At 37.8% G+C, this 23,401-nt stretch overlaps 1 protein-coding gene across 4 annotated transcripts in view; it reads left to right on the forward strand.

Moving 5' to 3' along the window:
- htr4 (5-hydroxytryptamine receptor 4) overlaps positions 1 to 23,401 on the forward strand; it is a 79,824-nt gene that overhangs the window by 8,737 nt on the left and 47,686 nt on the right. For all 4 annotated transcript variants that reach the window (XM_036568500.1, XM_036568498.1, XM_036568499.1 and 1 more), the window contains exons 2-3: positions 6,672 to 6,753; positions 18,274 to 18,387. In XM_036568500.1, coding sequence (XP_036424393.1) covers positions 6,672 to 6,753; positions 18,274 to 18,387 — 196 coding nt within the window. The remainder of the gene's footprint in view (positions 1 to 6,671; positions 6,754 to 18,273; positions 18,388 to 23,401) is intronic.

Here is a 23,401-nt window from a genome sequence, read left to right on the forward strand (position 1 = left end):
AACATGAAGTACAAAAGTATGCAAATTGTGTACTAGATTGATGTGAGTCGTGAATCGTTTTTTTTTTGACAAATACGTTTCCCACTGAATGAAGTGGTCCCGGGGATGGATAATGAATTTTTGATTAATTTTGAATTAAATCTGAGAGGAATATTGTGTGTATTAGAGACTGTAGAAATGTTATTCTTGTTGCCTCAGGTGATACAGTTAGCTAATTAAAAATGAATCATATTCATTAATCTGTAGTACACTTAGCAGAGGGATCATAACCTGTCTACAGGGATTTGTAAGTGATTGCATTATGCCCTTATTAGTCCTTCACTCTTATTCATTCAAAACACCTATCTTCAGCTTTGCTTTCATTTACTCTGCTTGCTTTAAGCAGTTATACAGCGCCACCAATGGTACATTTTAATTTCTGTTTTTATTAATGAGCCTCTTACTTCAGGACTTCCTTAAGGAGAAATAAACTGTATGGTTAGCCAAGTGTGCCATATTAGTTTAACATGGCAATTTAAATATAAACTGAAGCTGAATGGCAAAATAAAGTTCAGAAGTTTGTGTTTTGGCACAGCCAAGTGACTCCTCGAGTGCAAGGGCACTTTGTTTTGACTGCTTTCAAACCAGTGAGCTAATAGGCTGTTGAGTTTAATAGGGAGAAACAAGGTAATATCTTTTTCTATTTCAGGATGCCTTTGGGTGGGCTTCTGAGGGCAGGGACACAGTCACTTTCATTTGAAACGCGGTGAAGAGCCATGCTTTCAAGATGACTCTCCGCCATCAGAAATTAATAATTCATCAGCCCGAGCGGACCCAGGAGAATGCCCCGTTGTGTTGTTGATTTCTCTCAACGTTGTTATTATGTGCATATGATTGAGGCCCTGTGCGGTCAGGGAGTCAGTGTTTGATTAGCCTGTTGGCTAAAGTGGAGTGAGTGAGTGTGCCCTGTGGGCCGCTGTGCAGGAGCAAACTCAGCTGAGCCAGTGAGGCCTTGGACTCTACTCCGAGCCGTACATACAGAGAGGAACCCAGACCGGCAGTGATGGGCTATAAAACTGCGGGGGGTGTTTAGGTCGTAAAAATATGCCATCCTCTATTGCGGTAGATATGGAGACAGGAGGAAGCATTGTTCTCAGTTAGGTAGTAGTAAACTTTGGCACACGGAAAGGCAATTTACAAGTTGTTCTACTTTGCTAGGACTGCAAAGCATGTGTTAAGTCACCAATGTGTTAGTCGTTAATTTGTCGAGACCACCTCAAGTTAAACATCTGATGGTAGTTTGCTGGAGTTGTGGATTTGTACCCCATTAGGGTTTGCCAGAATTGCAAACTAGCCATATGTGATCACTGGCTGATGGGAGGAATTATCCAGGACAGTGAAAGCACAGTGCCAGAGGTGTTGCATCTGATCTGCATAAGTCAGGACTTCTGTAAGGGACTAGTTGCTTTGCACAAGGCTGCTAGTTTCTGCTCATATTCCGAGTTATTTCTGAAGTCAGACCCAAGCGGAGTATTTACGCCTTTCCTTTCATGCACAAACATTTGGCAGCAAGCTATTTATGTTCCATTAGAAATTTATGTGGTCTTATTTACTCTGCTGTGATTTATTTAGATTAAATGGCTTCTATTTATTTTCATTTCAGAAAGTTAGATGTCAAGGGTGAACCGGCACCACAGGGGAATTCTAATTACAATAGCATATGACATCACAAAGATTTCCATCAGTCCAATTCATTCTCTCATTTATACCCAAGAGACTGTCAAATTTATATTGTGCTATTCAAACAAACTGCGCTATTCAAGCCCACTGAATCTCTTAAGAATACTTCTATTCTATTCTGGACACTCTGTCTTAAAATCATGGCTTTTTATTGGTCTTTTCAGCTACTCTATAAACAGATGAATCATCTGAGTCCAGCAGTAAAAGCTCATAGGTATGACCACAGCAGTATCTGCTTATTACCATGCGGAGAGCTGCAATATGAAAATTCGCTCTATAGAGCAGGCTTGTATTCTTCTTCTGAGAGAGTGGCAGCTGCTGTGGATTATTTTGAGTGCATTAGGTTTGTACTCGATGCTACTCTGAGAGATGTACTCTGGCTTATTTAGTTGCTATTTTATTACAGCTGCTGATAAATTTCCATGAGATATTATATAACCACTCTTGAGGTAACAGATGCCAGTGTACAAGAGTGAAGTGTTATGGCAAAGATGAATCTATACAATACATTTAGTTTTGCTGTAGTAAATAAACAATATTTTAGCTTAATGTGTTTTGGGTAGCACTATTCATTGCTATGTGCTGCTTCTTTGTATAGTAGGAATATGCGGCATTCATCCACGAGCAAAATGTTTTGTTAATTACACATATTTTTCACTTGTTATGAAGCGTGCCTTACGAAGCACAAAAACTGGCCTGTAGCTGTGTAATACTAGAGAAAAATATGGTTGCTTGGCTGAAAAGCGTTTCATGATGTGCATTATTAATGGAGTGGTAAATTAGTGTGGAGTGCTCAGCTGCCCTCGTCTTCAGAGAGGACTGGAGTGGAGCAAAGCAGAAAGTGCCACTGACAAATGCAGGCCCTCTCTAAATACCATGCAGTAAGCCAGCAGATGCACACGTTCAAGCATTAGGTTCCCCGAGATCATCATTAAAGCCAACATTTGCATTTAAATGAAATATGAAGTCCACAGGGGTGCTGGGATTTTTTTTTTTTTTTCGGCGTAGTACACAGCGTAATGAAGAGGCTCGTTTTACATGAACAACTTTCTGGGTGCGTTCATTACATTCTCCATTACTCTCTGAGCGCAGCAGGCCTGTACCTGGCGAGTTTGATGAAGCTCATGGTGCCTGAAGAGCCTCAGGTGTGTGCACTTTGACAGAAACCCACTACAGATTGAGAAGCAGCCTCCACTGTTAATTCCATCTGCTTGCTAGAAATGACTGACTCAGCAAGCCCATTTTATTGAGATGGAAGAACGTTTTTAGAGGCGCTCTCAGGTTTCAGTGGGTGGCTGAGCTGGTGCCTGAACTCATGGATCCCCCACCTTTCGAGTCAGGAAGATTGAGTTTACCATGAAGAGTAACGTATAGTAATAGAGTATTTTGTGACTTTCTCTTTTCAGAAAAACGTCCATGCGAGCCAGAATTTTTTTATCAACTGCTTCGCTTATCAACAGACTTCTCTTTCCTTTGCTGTCTTATTTATAAAGCAGAACAGCCTTTTATCTTGTTGGAATGAATAAAACATCAAAACTTAAGTACCTGCAGCTGACAGTTTAGACAGAGAATGTGATGTCTCAGACCCTTGGACTCTCGGCTGGAGGAAATTGAGATGGAGAGCGGTCACCATCTCACAGATCCTCATCCACATCTTTAAACATAGGCCATCGATCATAAAATGCAAAACGTGCAATGATAGGCTTTTCCTGTATCGACTAACAGTGGCCAGGATCCTTTTTAGAATGACTCTATAAATTCTGTGAGTGCTTGGTATGTGTCCTTCAAGGGCTGAATGATTTGTGGAAATATTTAATTGTGATCTTTCTGACCCATACTATGACTGTGAATTAAATTATAATAATTTTTTTGTAAATTAAGGTCCAGGTATGTACGTTCAAATGTAGGCTAGTTATCACTTGCACTTTTTTTATGCTGAGCTAATTATGTAATGTAATGTTACTGTTAGCTTAAGATAACTCACTTAATTAAAACACTAAATATTGTGTGTGGTTTTATTTTCAGTTGTAATCATGACGCTGACTTAAACTTTAAACTCCTAACATGAAGCTTTTCTGAAGATGCTCTTTAATGCAGATGCCAAATTGATGCTAAATTGATGCTACTATTGTGTCATTTGGTCAGAAACAGTTGTTTAAAAACCAGCACTTTTTGTTGTTAGGAAATATTTAAATACACAAACAAGTAATGGCTACAGGTGTTCACTATTATTAAGTTCAATCATAAAAGCATAAAATTGCTCAAATCATTCTCTTCTATGCCAGATATTCTTCCATAGAACACAAAATGTCATGCAAGTGCAAGTTCATGGCTGTGAGTTTACTGATTGGCTCTGAACTTGTTATTATCATGTTAAAGTGATACTGTTCACTGTTTCTAGCTGTTTATGCATTAGTCAATTGTTACTAAGGGTGGGCAATATAGTAAGATGTTTTAGTGTTATCATGATAAAATGAATACATTTTGAAAAGTAGGTTTTGTTGTTATCTTCTTTGAATATATTGTGGATATTGTTTATATGTTTCATTAAAAAGAGAAGATACGTAACCCTATTTAATTGGATTTAGTGCAACAAAGAATGTGAAATGATAAATAAAAATCATTATTGAGTTTTTTATACCAATCCTTAGATGTACTTTACTGCTAGTACTTTGCTAGTACTCTGTGTCTGTGTTAAAATTTTGTGATATGTGTCGTGAAAATATGGATGTTACTAGTTAACACATTGCTTACGGATTGATGTGCAACCAAATTTAGTCAAAGGATAGTTTGAAACTAACTAGTGTTAACTAAGGACTTAGTAAAGATTTTATGCGTACAAAGTGGTGGAACCTGGTCCAGGCCTATTACTTTGGCTAAGACCAGGATGTAGTTTGCTTGAATGCTACGAGTCACTGCCAGTTATTTATGACTGTGTTGTCATGTACACAGCACATGGGTTGTTTTGAATGGTGTAACTCATCTCACAAGCTCAGTGTTATTAGTTTAAATTTCCCCCACTTAAAACTTTACAGTGTTGATAATATAAGCTGTAATTGAAATTGCAGTTTGAAAATCGTACTCTTTCAAATTTAAATTTCGATATAGAAACGATTCATCTTTCAGCAGTTTGTAAGTACATTATTACCTCCCTTCAAATGCCTTCAAATGTAGAAGGAATAATTTTAGATTGTGTAGTGTCCACTGCTGTTGAGAACTGTATTGCCTGGAGTCTTTAGAATGTTTGTGGGGATTTTAAGTGATGTATTTGTTGCTTGCTATGATGCAAGAGCAGAAAGTCTCTCATGGGCCAAATACATTAAGCAAGACTTCAGATCTCATAAACATCAAGTTTATTAAATTCACTCTGAATTGTAAGCTGGCTTTTGCAGTTACTTAGAAACAAGCCGGTCAGGAATGAGGGATGATCGGAGCGAGGCAAAACTGTAACTGTGGTCCACAATAATGGTGTGGAGAATAATAGAAGTGGACAGGCTGCGTTGGATGTTTGTCACTTCTTAGGGTATGTTTTCGCTTGTTATATCATTTCAGGCTTGAGGCACTCTGTGCCTTGCTGAGTCCTGCCGTTATGAGACTTTTGTAACGGGACAGACACTGACCACTGATGTTGAACAGGGATTGTTGAAGTGACATAACGTGGTTGTTGAATGCGCGCGTGTGTTACTGTGTGTGTGTGTGTGTACGTCACATTTAAGAGTGTCTGGAGGCCATCTGGAAGAAGTCCGCCCTGTCTGGAGTCTCCGGACTCCCTGCTGGTGGGCTGCTGCAGGAATTCTCTCCCTTGAGTGGTTTGCGAATGATGAGAATCCTGCTGGTGCAGACATGCAGGAAACTTCATCTCCTCCTTCCCTCTCTATCTCTCTCTTTCAATTGTGCGAGAAGTGGGCAGGCTTCTGAAATAAAGCTTTGCCATTTGCTATTGTGCCAGTGTGGATTTATGTGTTTCTGTGCTGACCTAAACATTTATTGCAGTTGCAAATCTCCTTGACTTCAAATCTAAATGAAAATATGGGGGCATTTCATATAAGGAAGAGCTGCAGAGTTCTCTATGGTAGCATGAATCAGGCAACTGTCCCACTATATGTCTGCCCTTGGGCTTGAGTGAAATCCCTATATTCATTTTAAAAAAAACAGTCAGGGGCCTTCAGTTGATTTTAGCTCATTGAAATCACAAACATTGGTAGTAGATGTGGAAGAGAGTAAAGATGGATCATTGAGTAGACTTTGATCGTTCAGTTCCCTTCATAGTATTCACAAAATGTACCTGCATTTTCACCCAGGAGGTTGGTTCCAACATTCACTGTAACAGTGTAATTTGATGTTGAGTACGGCTATTAAGCTGTTGCATAAGCTTCAAATTCACTGCTGGTGTTCTTGAACTTTAGTGAGCAGTTTATAATCAGCCTGGAAATGTACCTACTTTAAGCTGCGCACCCCATGCTGCTCCTCTCCATGAACAAGCATTGTTTGTTTAGGGCATGACCTAAGCTCCTTTCTTATTCGAGATTTTGGTTATAGAGCCGCATGTGTGTTGCTACCAGTAGGCTGCTTCAGTGATGGCCTTTAGCCCCTCTCAAGTATTAGTCATTGCATTTCATTATTCCTTTCCTGAATATGATAGGCTCATTCAACATTTGCAGGATATCGTTTTTCTCTCTGTCTACCCACTGTTCTGTGTCATGCTTTAGTTAATATATCACACACATAATTTAGTGACAAAATACACTTCCTTCCATTTTAGACCCACCTTCTGTAGACAGTCTGTGTGAAGTGTAAAGGAGCGATCTATCAAAAAAACAAATTATAGACCTGTTGTTTGTGTTCTAGGTTGGTAATGTGTATAAAATTGATGCTTTGTGCTAACCACTCTGTCACAGTAACCTTAGGCCGTCCTTACCTTACATTAACCCCCATCTGTCCTTGCTTTACAGAGACGCTGTGTTTCTATGGGTACATGAATCTGAATTCCACTGGCCAGATGCCTGTAATGGAGGAAGTCGATTCCAATGAGAGGTTTGAATGCCATTATTTGTTTCTTTCTGTCAGCTACCCTTAAATTAATTTCCAGTTAAAATGGCCATTGAGTACAAGTTATTTATTTTTCCAGGAGATAGTTCTGAAGACATTATATATTATATACTATGCAAGAACTGGTAGACCACCAAAACTGTCACCACCAGATTAACAGTACCTAAAGCTTTGAGAAAATCAAGCTCCACTCAACACAATGCTACGGGTTTGAAAGAAGCTGTTACTAAGAAAAGGAAATAGACAAAAAGAAAACTGGATATCTGTATGTTTCTTTGAAAAACTGAAAGCGAGGGTGGACACATGAAATACTGAAAAAATAGTATTATATTTAGTTGTTGAGGCTTCTGTGTAATTTTCTGTTAAATTTATGTTTTCATAAAATATATGTAAATATATGTTTTTTCCTGATGCTGAAAAGTGAAGAACGTGTACTTAATGGCTGTTTTGATGAAAAATTAAGTAAATAAGGGTGGCCTCTAACTTTTGCACAGTACTCTTTGCTGTATATCTGATCTCAAGGCCTCTGGGCAACTAGAACATGTCCTTATTGCAAAATTCATTTGTTACAGTACACACCCCATTATGGACCTTTACACGTGTTCATTATCTTTGACGCAGTAGTGACATAGTGACAGTGTGCTTACCTCAGTGACTCGTTAAGTTGAAACAATCCCTGAATGGGGTGGAGGTATGTCAGAGCTGTGTTCTCTGTGGATATAAAGGAATGTGAGATGACTGAATGTAATGTGGGCATGAGATCTGATGGCTCCAAGGATGGTCTCAGGGGAGTGGCGGCTCGATTGGTCAGCAATGCAGGGGAAATATGGCCTTCCTCTCCTGGCATCAGTTTTCCCTCCTCATGTATCTGCTTACCTTTCGCCCAAATTCTCTTTGAGGATCCTGTGACAAGCCCACTCCACTGCACTCAACGCACAATAAAATGTGATAAAAATAACAGCAAAAAGAAGTGACCTTTAACGCTTATTACACTTGGATTGACTTTAAGCCTTTTCCGTGTTGTTTTCTAGTCTAGTGCTGTCAGCATGACCGTCTGTGCTCTCAAAGCACTACTGTTGTTGTTGTTGTTGTTGTTGTGGTAGCGATGGTTAGTGCTTGAGAAATTAAAGGCATAAATAAAAGGAAACAATCCTTCAGATATTGTGGTATACGTGGTCCATAGTGAAAGCCTCTTGCACACTAGAGCAGAATGGCTCAGGCAGCTGTCCAGTTCCTTTATGAATCAGTATTCTAGCTTGTCTAGCAAAGCTGTAAAATCCCCATTGATAAAATGCAGGCACCCTGTGCTCAGCTCATGATTATCATCTCAGACAGCTCTACCAGTCTGTGCTCAGTCTTGGGACGTGCTTTTTTTTCTTTCCTCCAGACGTTCCCATTCATACCTCTGAGCATGACTTATAACATCACTGCATGATATCACTGCAAACCACATGTTTTCCTGCTTCTGTCGGTCTCTTCTCCTCTCCGTGCTTTATCAAGAGAGAGTTGCTGCACTCTCTCAGGAATAAAGTACCCTCTCTGCTTGTGCTGTTTCATACAGTAAATCGCAAATTTGGCACCCCCTTTCTTTGCAGGAATTTGGAATGGGATTGCATGGTTTGTGCTGAGGGGAGAAATCAACAGGGATGAGAGTTGGCTTAGTCTACACTTGTAGTATATGGAGATGCGTACATACTATTATACTTTAATCAAAGATGCACTTACAATCTGTTCACATCAAAATTGCGTTCTTTGATAAGCCTTATGGGGTTTTGAGCAGAAGATAAAGCGGCCCATTCCTCTGAGATATACTGATCTGAAGCATACAGTCAAGCAGCCTCGGGCTTAACCCAGGTGGTAAATCCTAGTGTGGTGGATGAGGTCTGAGCTGCTGCTGGAGGGAAAATCTGCTCATTGAAATGAGGATAAAGGAGGAAGAGGGGTCCATTGATCTCTCTTTCTCTTTCAGTCTTTGTCTGCTGGAATGTGTACAGACATGTTGTTTTTGAAATTTCAAGCCTGGATTCTGCCAAAACAACTTAATGTACATGCTACTGTGGTTTAAACTTAACTGGACACAGCACTGCTGTCCCTTGATTATATTAGTAATCATGTAATCCACAAATTATTTTGGCTAATATTAGAGCAGTTAGAGTTTTAAAAAGGCCTTACCTAAACAAACTTTGGAAAGCCTTCCGCACAATCTAAAACACGTTAATGGAAAATGATACAATGAGAAAGCCCTTAAAAAGACTTCAAATAAATGAATTAATTAAAGAATACAATACTGTGCAAAAGTTAAAGACCACCCTTCTTTTATTTTATTTACTGTGGAAACAACCATTGAGTAAAAGTTATTGTTCAGCATCTGGAAGAAACAGAAAACATGTTTAACAGAAAATTACACATGTGCCTCAGAAACGTAATATAATTTCAGTTTTTTCAGTATTTAGTATGCCCACCCTTTACCTGTATTGCAGTTTCTTTTTTTCTTCCATGAAACCTTACTCCATCTTGGATGTCTGGTTTTGGTGTTCTAGAGCAAGTTTTCTTCTTTTTTGGTCTATTTTCTTTTCTTCTGCACATGCTTTCAGACCCATAACATTGAGCTGTCTTCTCACAATAGAAGTATGAACAAAAACACCTTTGGACCTTCTTCCTATGAAAAATAAGTGAATTATCTCACATGTAATCTTCTCTGAAATATGTCCTTAAAAAATGAATAACTTAATAGCTGTTGACTGGAAATGAAATAAAAGAAAAGGTGCTCTTTGACTTTTGCACAGTGCTGAATGTGGCAAAAAATGCACATTTAATTACTACTGTAAAAGAGTCCAGTAGGAGAATTTAAACTATGCATTACCACCAAGCAAATTGCAAACTAATCATTGCTGATCCACCGAGGAGGTAAATTTTAATGAGTTATTTATTTTGAATCTAGTAATCGAGCCAAAGAGATAGCAGTTAAATGCCTGCAGTTTGCCTGGGTTTTATTCTGTTCATCCTGGTCTTTGAACCTTCTGTAATTCATACCTTGAGTCTCAGTATAATTAATAAAGGGCTGTTTCAGCTGCGTGAGTCTGTGTGTGCTGAGACGACAGGAAAGGCAGCCTCTGGTCCACCTGCCTGTGAGTTGGATGGTCTCCAGCTTTCACTTGCTTCTAACTCAGGGCAAGCCTCTGGGGATCAGGAGACCCTGTGCTGGGCAGACATGGGACTTGCTTAAAAAGATTATTCTCTTAGTCTTCTCCATAGCAGTAGATCCTCCTGTGTCCTTTAATATGCTTTATCCTTCTTTTTTCGTACTGATAAGGATAGAAACATGGCTAAAAATGGATCAGTTCCTTTGGAAGTGGGCTTATTTGAATTAGATTTGCTTCTATGTGCTGTTGTGAACACATGAACAGAGGTCAGTGTCAGCTCTGGGTGGTGAAATACAGTTTACTAGTAGCGAGCACATGTAGCTTCCTTATGGCTGATATGTGGGAGGGTCACAGCTTTTATCTGTAGCTGTTTAGTACAAGAACATTACTGGTTGGAGAATCAGTAGCTGAAGACAGCTTGTCCCAGTGACTTGATGTTTCCAGGCAACAGTGGCCTATCTCATAACAGCAGCCCATGCACCAGTGTTATCATTTTTAAATGATAACAGGGTGAAAATTAGGAAGTTTGACTATCTTTTTTAAACTGCAGATATTCACAGTGACATAGTGAAACTTGCTCTCATATAACTTCAGGACTACTCTATGCTAGTTATTAATGTGAATGTCTCATTAATGTGATTACTGTAACCTGATAAAAGTGATTACTGTAAGCGTCATGACTGCTACAGGAGAGGTTTATTGTTGCAAATGACTAAAGATGTTGTCAAAGATTTATGGTATATAATTAGTATATGGTATTGTAGATAAAGGCAGTTGAGTTGGCCTATACATGTTCTGCTGTACTTAATGTACAGTGAAATAAGTACCACATGCTCATATACACGTATATTTATTTACTTAAATTATATTAAATTGGGTGCAAAAGAACAGCGTGGCGTTTCCTAACATTTCATCAAGACTGAATGCTTCAACATCCAGAGCATATTTTAGTTTAGGCAGCACGATATCAACAGATGCAAATGCCATTAAACCAGTCAGAAATTCACATTTAGGTCCATGCCAATCATCCACCGAAGCCACACAGTGATTTCGATTCACCTTAAAAGGCCCCTTTGTTATCTGGGACAGAAGAGTCACATGTGCCTTCAGAGTATCCAGGCAACCCAGTCCATCCCCAGGTGCAAGTTATTATCAGATTTCCCATTAATTATCATCAATCTGTGGAGCAGGATGAGGCAGATACGTGATTGATAATTGTCAGGAAATGGATTTATCAATCTGGGCCCCTGGATGAGACTGAAGAAGTTCAATTCAATTGACCCGCCATATTCCATTTCACCAAGGCTGCCGAGTGTTCATGTGCAAATGAAACTGGGAGAATTATAGGGCGTGTGAACCTCACTTCCTGTCTATTTTCTTTTTTGTCTGACATACTTCCCTGATTTGTTTCTGAAATAAAGTGAGGAATTAAATTCAGAGAAACTTAGCAAACAGCTAAAGTGCTGTGTGGAAGTCATCAATTTAATTGTCTAATGTGTAAACTTCAGTGTTATGATTATTAATCAGATACTTTGATAAATTTAATCTCTAAACTCACCTTATTTATTAGATTGTAATGCCTTGGGAAATGATTCAAAGCATCATGCAATCTCCAATCTCACCTCACTTGACTCAATTTGATTATTTTTGTTATGATTACTTTTAGATTATTAAATTATTGTTAGGAATATTTTTTATATATTCACAAACTGAAGTAACTATTGACCTGGTACTGAGATATATGCAGTAAAAATAATACACAATATATTTTTACATTTGAAAGCAGTCTTAAAAGTTTTATTTTGGACAAAAACATATTAAAGTTTTATTTTGGACAAAAACATATTAAACTGATTCTAAAGTTCCAGAATTTAAGCAGTTGAATCACCATGTTCAGATTGATGCATTCAGGTACATCAGTGCATTTGTACTGTGTCCGGGACCATTGATTTGGCCATAATTATTGATAACGATTATTACATTGGTAGGATTTATTGTTTTTTCTTTGAATTTTGTGCATATGAGCATTATGAGCTCTGATCCATTCTCCAAAAGTCCAGTCCTGGTTTTACCTAAAGAAGTGAATGTCACGCTGGTGTGCTGTCATACTTTTTTTGTACTTCATTATAGTTTAATATTTAGTTGTCATGAGTTTTTTACAGTTCATTTTTTAGATTTAACACACTGAAACCTTCACATCAAGTCTATTGTGGTTTATTATTTAACACTGAGAATGTGGGAAAATGACACAGAGGGAGAAGAAACTGATTCATCACATAGTAACAGTGACAAAGTAGTGTGACTAACTCCTGACAGGAGCTGAAGCTACAACAGTGCTTTTTTTTTCCTTTGTAATCTGTAAAATTCGAGCTTACAGCTTTCTTGACCCTTATGGCTCAAATGGAACGTGTCCTATATGAACATGTAACTGCAAAATACCTGTGGTTTTGATAATGAAAAAATACAGAATTTCCAGCCCTAATGTTTACATTCATTGGCACACATTTCCTCATGTCTTAAGTAGGCACTATGAGAAGATATACTCACTATGTAATCTCCTCTTGCACTTTTTGTGTCCAAAGGGGTACAGAGCCCAAAGCTCATTGACATAAATACACTTTCTAATGCACCATTTTAGGTCTGTCCCCTGAGAGATGAAGATTGTGCAGGTTAACAGAGTGGAACGCTATGAATAATTGGTTTGCCATCATGATTTCCTTTTTGCAATAAGTCTAGCTTCTTGTTGATTTTGGTTGGCTCAAGCCTAATTGCCAAAAGGAAATTTACACTAACCACAAGGCTTTGGAACCCGGTTTTGCCCATCATACTGTCTGTGTGAGTAATTGAGGCAACATATCAGGATGGCTCGTAGTTTATTCTTTACAAGAAAGAGCCCACAGTCTCGAAACATTTTGTTGGACTGCTAAGCATTAGCACTTTTGCCGTAATACTTTATCCAGTTGAGTTTTATCAGCAAGTCATTTCACCACATTCTTTCCTAGAGTGTCAGACCTTATAACTGAGCAAATTAGAATATATTATGCATTTGAAGTTTTAATATGGAGTGAATAAAACCTCGGAGTGCATAATTTACTGGAATCTCCATACGACCAATTCGGTAATGCAGTTGATTCAAATTACTGACACGTTTCACACGCTTGTGTTTGGATGTGTTAAAGGTGAGTTTCTGGCTGATCATGAATTATACAATCTGTTCCACATTTACTAACAAGAATTGCAAATGGACACCTGTGTAATGGTAAATTGTTCATTGATTTCTTTTAAATGCATATGGTGCCCTTTGCTCCCTAATCAGCACATTTGTTCTCCTCGAGTATGCAGTTAAATCAGAAAGTTGAGATGCAAATTTTAATAGAACAAAATTACTGATAATAAAGGACCTCAGTTCAGTCAACAGCTAAACACTATGATGGTTTTGGAGTAATTGAGGTCAAGTTTCCTCTCACCTTAAGTGGCTAACAATTGAATTATGGCAAGGATGATCGCAGTAACATGCCAAAGCTGTCTAGGGCAGCTTGCCAGGTTAGACAAACCACCTCACCATGTAATTCAGTATATTCAGTGTTAAATTATTAGCTTGCTCTCTAGTTTCCTTATCTGCATTGTGAACGTGAAACATAAAACCTCAAACCACTACAGGTACTGCTGACTAGTACAGTTTGGCCATGAGGGGAACTTTTATTTATTTGTTCGTTTATGTATTGTCCTACTTTTCAGGTCTATATATATGGACATTAATTAAAGGGGAATTCTGCAGATTTTTCAAAGTGGTTGATATGTTAGCAGCATCATTCAGAATGGTTTGTTTTGAAATGGTTTATTGTAGAGTAACTTCTTGACTTGTATTTCTTTACAGTGGTGATGATAGGTGATGATGAAAATATTTTTTTTTGTGGACTTTTTTGCTTTTTTGCTGTGTGCATGTACATCTCAACCATGGATATTTTTAAAATATATATGTTTTTGGCCAAAACCTAAAGACATGTAATATTTTTCTGTGAGGTATAGATGTCTGGTTTCTATCACCACCACTCTGAACAATTCTGATTGTGTACGTTTCACTAGAACAGAGCATTTTTACCACAAACCTTTCTGAATGACTTTGTTTACAGCTTAACCATTTAATTATAGATTGAAAGAATCTATTTTACTTGCAGGTTTTCATATTAAATTACTGTCTAAAGACTGATAATTAGTGATGTGAACTAATGATAAGCATGTCACTCACAGAAGCCTGAACAGCATGTACTGTGCCTACCTTTCAGCTAATCTAAGCAGTCGAACCTTTTAGTCATTTATTGCATCGAAAAAGAAAAATAAGCAAGGCTAGAATGTCATAGGCTGTCTTGGCCTAGTTTACTCTCAACTTTCACTGTGGCCCTAATTACATGACATCATGTTACAGGTAGACCACATTACTCTAAATAAAGGATCAAGTCATGCCTGCATCTGACTGGCTACAGATGTGAGTCTCCTTGCTATGAACAGAGTTCTCAACTATGCATAAACTTTTTATGAACCTTTTAATATCACAGTATGATTATTTACTGTTGGTTCATAGGCTACTGTGAACTATAGCCAGAGATATGAAATGATTTTGTCTTCAGGTAGAGCAGAGTATAAAGTTGGGGGCTGTTAAGTCAGTGCAATAAAATGCTGTTGGCATTTTTATAGTGTATGAAATAGTAATCGTTTAAAAAATAACTTACCATTTAGGAAATGTATAAAGGCGTATAATACTTAATACATAGGAGTCTGTAACAAGTTATACATCTATTTGTGAAACTATTTTGCTAATATGCAACAGTATTTTTTTTTCATTTTTTCAGCACAGGTTACTATATTGTCATATGTTAACTTCTATCCTAACAAGAAAAAAGAAGAAATTGAGATGTGTCCAGAATGATGAACAGATGATTCCTTGGTTTTTTTAATGTAAGTGTTTGATGTAATAGATATAAACAAAGTTAAAGTTTCAAAATGTTATGTTCACTCTTTATTCTATGCAGTCCTTATGTTACATAGGTCACAAAACAGCCTGTGTTAATTCACTGATTTTGTGATATCCCAATAACCAGTGTGTTAACATACATCCATCTGTTCAGTCTACAGCAATGTAGCTGTGCCCATTCATACTGAAGTTATAAGGAGTGTTTTAGTCCAGGCTGCTTTCTGAATAAGGCGCAAAAAAGTGCATTTAGTCAGAAATGAGATCATTTACGTATATCAGCCCTAAAGGCACAGTAACAAAAACAGCCTGTTTAATTCTAAGGATTAAAACAGGTTTGGAAATGGATAAAAAGTATTTATAACTGTTTTTAATACATAAAAACCCTGTAAATGTTATAATTAGTTATTATAAAATTTTGTTGTAATAAAATTAATGTTAAGAAAGCCTTGTATTTGAAATGTGGTGATCAAATCTCAAGGAACCTATCAAGAAATTACAGTATATCATTTAGCACTTAAGAACTTTTTGATGTTCCCAAAAAAGTATTGAATAAAACATTATGAAATACATTTTTGTGTCTAGCTTGTAGTATTCCAGTCTACACTGTGTGAACTATTATTGAACAAAATAACATCAATTATTATTATGACACCTAATTCCAAACTTTTGACCACTAGTGTATGTTAACTGATGAGACTAAGAATCTAAAGGATTTTGTCTGTTTCTCTTGGCCTCAGACGGCTATAGTTGGTTCAAATGCTGAGACCTGGGAGAGGAAAGCATCATAATCACTGTCTGAGACACTCCTTTCTGAGATGAACAACTAATTCAATTTTCATCCTCTGACAGCAGTTGTTTTCTTGGCGTGCTTATTATATAAATAGACAGTACGAGCTGTTAGAAAACACTGTGCTCAGTGTTCCTTAGAATAAACTGAATATGCAAATGGAGCCTTTTTCAATAAAAAATAAACATTATTTACATTGGTCATTATGTCGTTCTTGTTCCTCATTTGTATGAAATGAAGAATTCATTTTAATCAGAAGTGCTCACTTGTTTTCCCAGGAAATTTTCTCTCCTCCAACATATTCATTGTATTCAAGAAACTGCTCTTGTACATTTTAAGCATGCAGCTCTTTGCTTTTGCTGTGAACCTGACATGACTGACAGAAAAGCTGCTAATTGATTAAAATGAGAAATGAGTGTTCCTTCCAGCCCGCTGTCTGGAGCTGAGCTGTTTTGCGGCACATTCAACAGCGGAGCTGGTGTACTAGCTGACCTGAGGGCAGCTCACTTAGAGCTTTGATTGAGCTGTTGCGGGCTGATAGCACCCTCAGTTCAATTACACACTCGAGGTCAAAGGTTTCACCAGTCATCACACACACATGACTGTGCTTGCTGTGGACGGAGCTGTCCTCAGGCATCGGTCCCGTCTCTCTGGGAGTCCTCTGCCTCTTGTTGTAGTTGCAGCCACTGTCAGAGTGGAGTGGAATGTGAAAGAAAAGACTTAGTTTACTCAAACTTTTAATTGGGCTTTTTGTTTCAAACACATCGCAATGAGAAAATAGCGAGTTAAGTCAATAGGTTTGATTTGTGACGAAATAGTGTATAATTTTGGTACCCTCAAATGGTTCTCATGGGTTAGTTGTGTACAGTGTTGAAGAAAGAAATGTTTTACAGATGCAGTCATATTAGTAACAGCATTGTGGGCAGAGTCTGTGGTTTCCTGTTCTGTTTGGTCAAGTGCAGTTTTTGCTGTATTTGTCAGTTGTGTGCCAACAGAGTCAGGCTGCATCCTCATTATCTTTGATAGGAGTATTCTGCCTGTCCACAGTCAGCAAGCTCAGGTTTATGCTACGTATATTCGTGCTGGTGATCAAAGAAAACTCAATAGGTGCGAATGATTACAAGTTCTTTGATATTTAGATGTTGTGTGACAAATATTTCAGTACTTCAGTCAGTCAATTTGACGTATAACAACAGCTTAGTAGTGGCACTATTAAATATGTATTTCTTTGAATTTAGCATTGAGACTGCGCTGTCTTGTGGGTTGATGCTGTAAAACGGCTCTGAAGTATTGTAACTTGCGCACCATTGACATACTCTAACATAACATACTCTAACATATAGAAAACATATATTTAGCAGAAATTACACAGAAGCCTCAACAACTAAGCCTCAACAACTAATATAAATCTTTTCAGTGCTTTTAATACAGCTTCACGTTTGCTTTCAGTTTTTCAAAGAAATCTGCAATGACATGTTCCACACCTCCTAAGTTCAGTCTTAGAAGTTGGTAACATTTTCTGCTTCTCACGATTCATGTATTCCTAAATACATTCAATGATATTGCGGACTGAATGCCGGGGTGGTCAGTCCATTTGTCTGAGGAAATCAGCGGCTTTCTTGTTTGATTTGTGTTTTTTCTTCTTTTTGTCTGTTTCCTTTTCTCAGTAACTTCTTGACAGCTACACATCCTTTCAGACCCATAGTGCTAAGTTGTCTTCTCACAGTGAAAGGATGGACAGAAACACTTGTGGATTTTTTCAGATCTTAAGCAAGAGTGGATCTTGATTTTTTCTCTCAAAGATTGGAGTACTGTTTATCTGATGAGGCTACCAGGTTTTGCGCTGATGTTAGTTGTCCCATTTTGTGTATATCTTTTAATAATTTTAATCAGTTCCAGTTTGGAAAACTCCTGTTTTTCTCACTTATTTTCATTTGACTTTCCCGTACCTTATGCAAGCAAATTATCTTACATCTAATCTCCTCAGAAATATGAAAAATGATAACTTACCTAATGACTGGAAATGAAATAAATGAAGGTCTCTAACTAGACTGTACAAGAATCCAGACTGCACTGGAGGTTCTTTATCTTAACGGAGAAGGAAATGTAAACGTTCCAGGCATTATTGTAAATCATTACAGTTGTCAAACACTCAAAAAGGGGGTGCGCTGTATGTGTAGGAGAGATGTGTCTCACCTACATTGAGGTAAAATCCATGAAAGAAATTAGCCTGCTTTTCTGGCTGTGCTGTGTGTTCTCCGTGCTTCTATTCTTGGCTGGTGCCCACACAGAGATGTTACCATGGGAATCCATGTAATGGAATTCTTTTATAATTTCGACGTTTAACATTTAGCAGGCCCAGAAATACGTATGTTGTCTATGACTACATGTAGAATTTTTAATTTAATTTTAAGTTAAGCAATTTTTTTACAATTTGTATTGTAATAATGGCACATGTATATTTGCTGTTTCATGGTTGATATTTCTGCTGAGCCATGAAATGTCAGTCAGCTTATGACAACAGTTGTTCTAATCACTCATTAGTCTGTGCCATACTATTGATTGCTGTAGAATAAGTCCTTACCATCTCTCTGTTACCACAGCAACGGCATGGCAAAGAGGGTTGCTCTCATCAGCTTCCTGTCGCTGGTCATGCTCATGAGCGTCCTGGGAAACCTGCTGGTTATGGTGGCCGTCTGCAAGGACCGGCAGCTCAGGTCAGAGTCACACCTCTCTCTGTTTCCCTCTCTCTCTCTCTCTCCCTCCCTCTGCCCCCCTCGCTCGCCAGTGCTTTCATCATTACTGTCAAATCAGAACTTCATAACTTGAAACTATTTGAAAGCACTAGCTGCCCTTTACGTATATTGTTGATGTTTCACTATGAATAGAGCGATAGAAATGGTCCAAAATTACTTGTAATGAAGTCTCATAACATTAAAGACAGAGAGGTAGAAAGTGTTTTTCTTTCTTCTGTAAAGTTACCATTTTGGAGGTTATTGTACAACAGCAAAGATAAGCTTGTCTATTCATTTCTCAGACAAGCACTAATTTTAAAAGAATGGTTTAGCAAAAAAATTACATAATGTTTCACTTACCCCAGATGTAGTTGATCAGCTGTGTTCATCTATGATCAGCTATGATGTCCAAATTTTGCTTCTTTACTTTAGACCTGGAGCAGTGAGGCACCTGTTTCTAATAAACACTAAAAGTCAGTAGTCACCCAAATTTAATCTGTAAATATGTCCCCAAAACGTCTCTTAGCCCACTCAAACTGCAACCACATCTTCATTAAGGTTGTGCATACTGTGTCCTGAATCACATCACCAAATCTTCAAAACCTTAATGAAGACCTGGACACAGTTTGAGTGGGCGAAGTTTTTAGGATGTGTTTATGGATTTTGGTGACTATTGAGTTCGTGTTTACTAGCAGCGCCAACCTTGTAGCTCCAGCACTAAACTAAAGAAGCTAAATTTGGACACCATTTCTCAGCTCATCTACTACATCTGAGGGAAGTGGAAAATGAAATAAAATGCTGAACCATTTCTTCAAAATGAGCGCTTTGGTTTTCGTCAAGCCATTTCTTTAAACTCTTTATTTGCATAGCACTTAATTCACTGCAGGTACATTCACTTCAGTGCACATATTACATGAATAAGATGAACTAGACTTTTCACATTTTCACATATCAGGTGTGCACAGGGCCTCACATACGCACATATACAACAAGGCCCTGCTTACATCATGGATATACATAAGGTACACCTAAAAAGTTGGAGCCAAGCAGTAGTCATCACATATTTTTCTTTGTGCACTAAATTCTGGGGTTGTGGATGTGTGTTTTAGACACCAGTAAAAAATCTTCTGATTGCTTTTGCAGTTGTTAAACTTTGAAGTGCAGCCTCTTTTTATTTCATATCAGTGTTTGATTAGCAGCTAGTTAATAACTCCTCCAGAGGGCTACTGTGAAGTGAGAAATATGCAGCAGCACTTTTTTGCTTGAATGAAAGCAGCTGCCTGAATGGAATCACTCGGGATTAGATGCTTTGAGTACATGATCAACAAAAATACAGTAGCGTGTGTGCTGACATTGTTTTTTAGAGCACAAGAGCTTTAAATGATTATAGGATAACTTTCCACCACCATAAACCCATTTTCCCCATCAGTACTTTAGGGATAAGACCCTTAAAGCCCTCTCCAAATCTTATGTCACCATCTCACATAATGGGACATTGTCCAAACTGTGTACATCCTTAAGCTCTGTGAGGGGACGATCACCATGTGGATGACTGGTCAGTCACATGGTTGCTGCTAAAGATCACCTCTGTGTGCTCTCTGTGGATTTAGTAAATGGGTCTACACATGTTCTGCTGTTTTTTGCTCCCCTAAAATGAAGAACCTCAGTTTCTTATTCAGTAGACAGATAGCAACACTAAGAGAATTTGTTGGTTTCTCAGCCCTCAGCTCTTCGCAGTAAATGGCAGTCCCAGAAGTGGCTTTCAGAGCGCCGTTACCCTCACTGGTCCCCATTTCTCAGACTCCTCCAGTCAGAAAGTGGAATTGCATGTCGTATCTGTTGAAAATGTATGTCAGAATGAGATAAACCACACATCATCCTCCAACACATTCTGCTCTCCTTTTCGTGTACTTTCTCATGATTTATGATGATGTGCCCTTTTTCTGTCCTGCTATAAAGGGGCTTTCAATCACTTTGAACATCCTGCTCACCGTGTCCAGCACCACATTAAAGTCAACATGCGTAAATGTTTTATCATGTCTGCCACGCATAAAATAAGTGCATTGCCTTTTAATTGCAGTAAGGCGAGTTATCTTCAAGGTGTGTTTAAATTTCTTCCAAGGAGAGGAATTAGCCAACGTTTTTAGAAAGTCACTGCAAATCCAGATCATAATGAACCTCAATGCTGAAAAGTTTGCAGTAATTTTAAAGGGCCCATATAATGAAAAAGAAATTTCCTTCTTTTTTGAAACAAAGGAGTTTGAAGTAATATGTAAAGATTGTTTGAGGTTTAAAACATACCATTCACTACCCAGTCTGTATGGTCCAACTCGTTTTGAATTCATTGTTTTTTTTATTGTCACGAGAACCAAATCATTTACATATATCCACCTATTTAGCCTACAGCAGTTTAGCCCTGCCCATTCATATTTAAGTTCTTAGGAATGTTTCAGCTCTGAGTGTTTTTGAGTGTGGCACGATACATGGCAGTCGATCAGAACAGAGATTGTTTGTCTTATATCTGTCTTAAAGGCACAGTAACACAAATTCTAAAGGATAAAGAATGGTTGGAAATGGTCATGTGAAAAATGAATTTGTTACACAAAACCATACAATAACCATAAGTGGACCTCGAGGGAAAAATAAAATACAAGAAAAGTGTAGGATAATAAAGTGCTTAATACCCAACTTTAGGGCCACAGTACTGTGCGCAATTTAATTTTCCTAATTTAAGTCACCAGCTAAATATCAAGCCTTTCATGAACTAGATGTGTTAGAAAGGCAGCTCACTGTTCAGTACTGTAAATGTTCAGGGTAGTTAGGCAGTTAGCACTACTACATAAACAGTTTACGTTTTTGCACATGCAGTTGCAGTAACGTGGTGAGTGACTAGTATACTTCAGCCTGTCACATGCTCTTTTGATCTCCAGTAGGTTAGCTGCTTTTTGTTAAGTAATTTTACCATTTTTATATTGTCAAATAAAGATTTTTTTATATTTTAACTCTGACATATCACCACTGTAATGACAAAACCTCCAGAATTGTAACTTCATGGGAAGAGAAAAACATTTCTTAAAGGGGCATTCCAGCCTAAAAGAATATTTCAATATGTTATTTGTTGTGTTGTGCAGTTCTGCAGCACAACATCATATACCCTCAGCCTCAGCGTCTCAATGACAATACCCTCAGCCTCTTTGACTTGACAGAATGTATGATTTTATGTTGTTTTATTGTTTTTGGTAATCAGTATTTTCCTACTACAATACCCAGCATGTATTTTGCAAATACAGCAGTTGGGAATACTAGTCATTAGTCTAGCTACTGATCTGTGGGAGAATAAATACAACTACGCTAGCATCACTTTCACCTTGGTCATTGAACAGAACTGTAAAGATCCCAGTTTTTTGTCAGAGAAAATAAGCCAAACTGAGGTTAGATAACTGCTTTGCTAACTTTAACCTTTAACTTGTTGTCCTCCTGATGAGTCATTCTGTCCATTGTAATGATGATTTTAAGATCACCATGTGATTATATGGTTGTAGTAAGATAATCAGCTTCCTAACAGAAATGTTAGCTATCTGTCTTCCTTCTGGTTTGACTGAAAAAAAAACATTTCTCACCTCCAAAAATCTCTGTATTTTTAAGGTTCCTTCTACATGGTCACACAATGTAAAGGGTGGCTGATAGTTTTAAACTGTATAAAAATAAATAAACACAGTCCTTAAGGCCCATCAGCCTGTCTGCATTGTGCAGGCTTTTATTCACTTGGCTCAGGTGTGTTGAGGTGTATTGGAAACAGGAACAGAACAAAAATATTGACTGGCTCTGTGTCTACTGGGACACTTTGGTTCAAATAATGTCGAAATCATATTGAAAGGAATCTATAACCATATTATATTCCAGCAAGATTTACTTCAGTATGTGTTCAGTATGTGACCTGTCAAGCTATGTATCACTGAGACGTTGATAATACTGAAAAGTCTCTAATCAGAATGCATCTGTGTCAGGGTCACAGGGTCATCTGGCACCATAATGCTTTAATGATGTGTCTAAAGGATTTTGTAAACACTGACATATAGTCTGATGGCATAATTATCTGATGTCAAATTGACATCAGATGTGCCGTGCTAAAAAAAGCCAGCACTGCCTAAGTCTTTATTCTTCCACAGATGTGTATTGTTAGCAGACAGCTGGAGCACATTTTTGATGCCATGTTTTGGCATACATGATAGAGTGATTTGAATCCGTTTATAGGTTCTCGGTTGGCTATATATAGCACTGTGTTTTCAGTGCCTCTCGCAGGCCGTTGGCTCAACCAGTTTTATTAGTCATTAATGGAGTGCCAGAGGGTCTGATCTTTTTCAGGCACTGTGGAACTTGGTATGACATCCTATCAGGAGATTACCACACACACACGCATGCATGCACATACCTTTATTTCATACCTTCATTCTGCAGACCACATTTCATTTATTCATTCAAATATGAAGAGTTTTGCAGAAGGATATGAATTTTTTCACATAAAGGGCACTGATTTCACTCAGTCTGTCAACCTGATATTTCCGCTATATCAATACAGCTCTATTAGTCCAATATGTGAGTTCATTTTCATTAATTCATTTTCTGATTTTTTCATTTGCTCCATTGTTGACTTAGATGATTGACTGTCTACTGTTATGTCATTTACATTAATATATATTTTAAATTAGTTCAGTACTTTATATTAGTTAGGACTGACTTTACTTGATGTTTTAATTGTTTTATTCTGTGCTTATTTATCTATATAGAATATAAAAATGAGAGACCTTCCTTTGTTTATTTAATTTCAGTCAAAACAGCCATTAAGTACAAGTGGAAAGTCAAAGGAACATAAGTGAAAAAAAGGTTTCCAAAACTGGAGTTAAAAAAAGAATCTAATAAGAAACGGGACCCCTAACAACCATGCAATACCTGGTAAACCACCAACACTGTCGCCTTCAGATGAACAGGACTTAAA

Source organism: Colossoma macropomum, unplaced genomic scaffold (genome assembly GCF_904425465.1).
Source record: "Colossoma macropomum unplaced genomic scaffold, Colossoma_macropomum, whole genome shotgun sequence".
Lineage (NCBI taxonomy): Eukaryota > Metazoa > Chordata > Actinopteri > Characiformes > Serrasalmidae > Colossoma > Colossoma macropomum.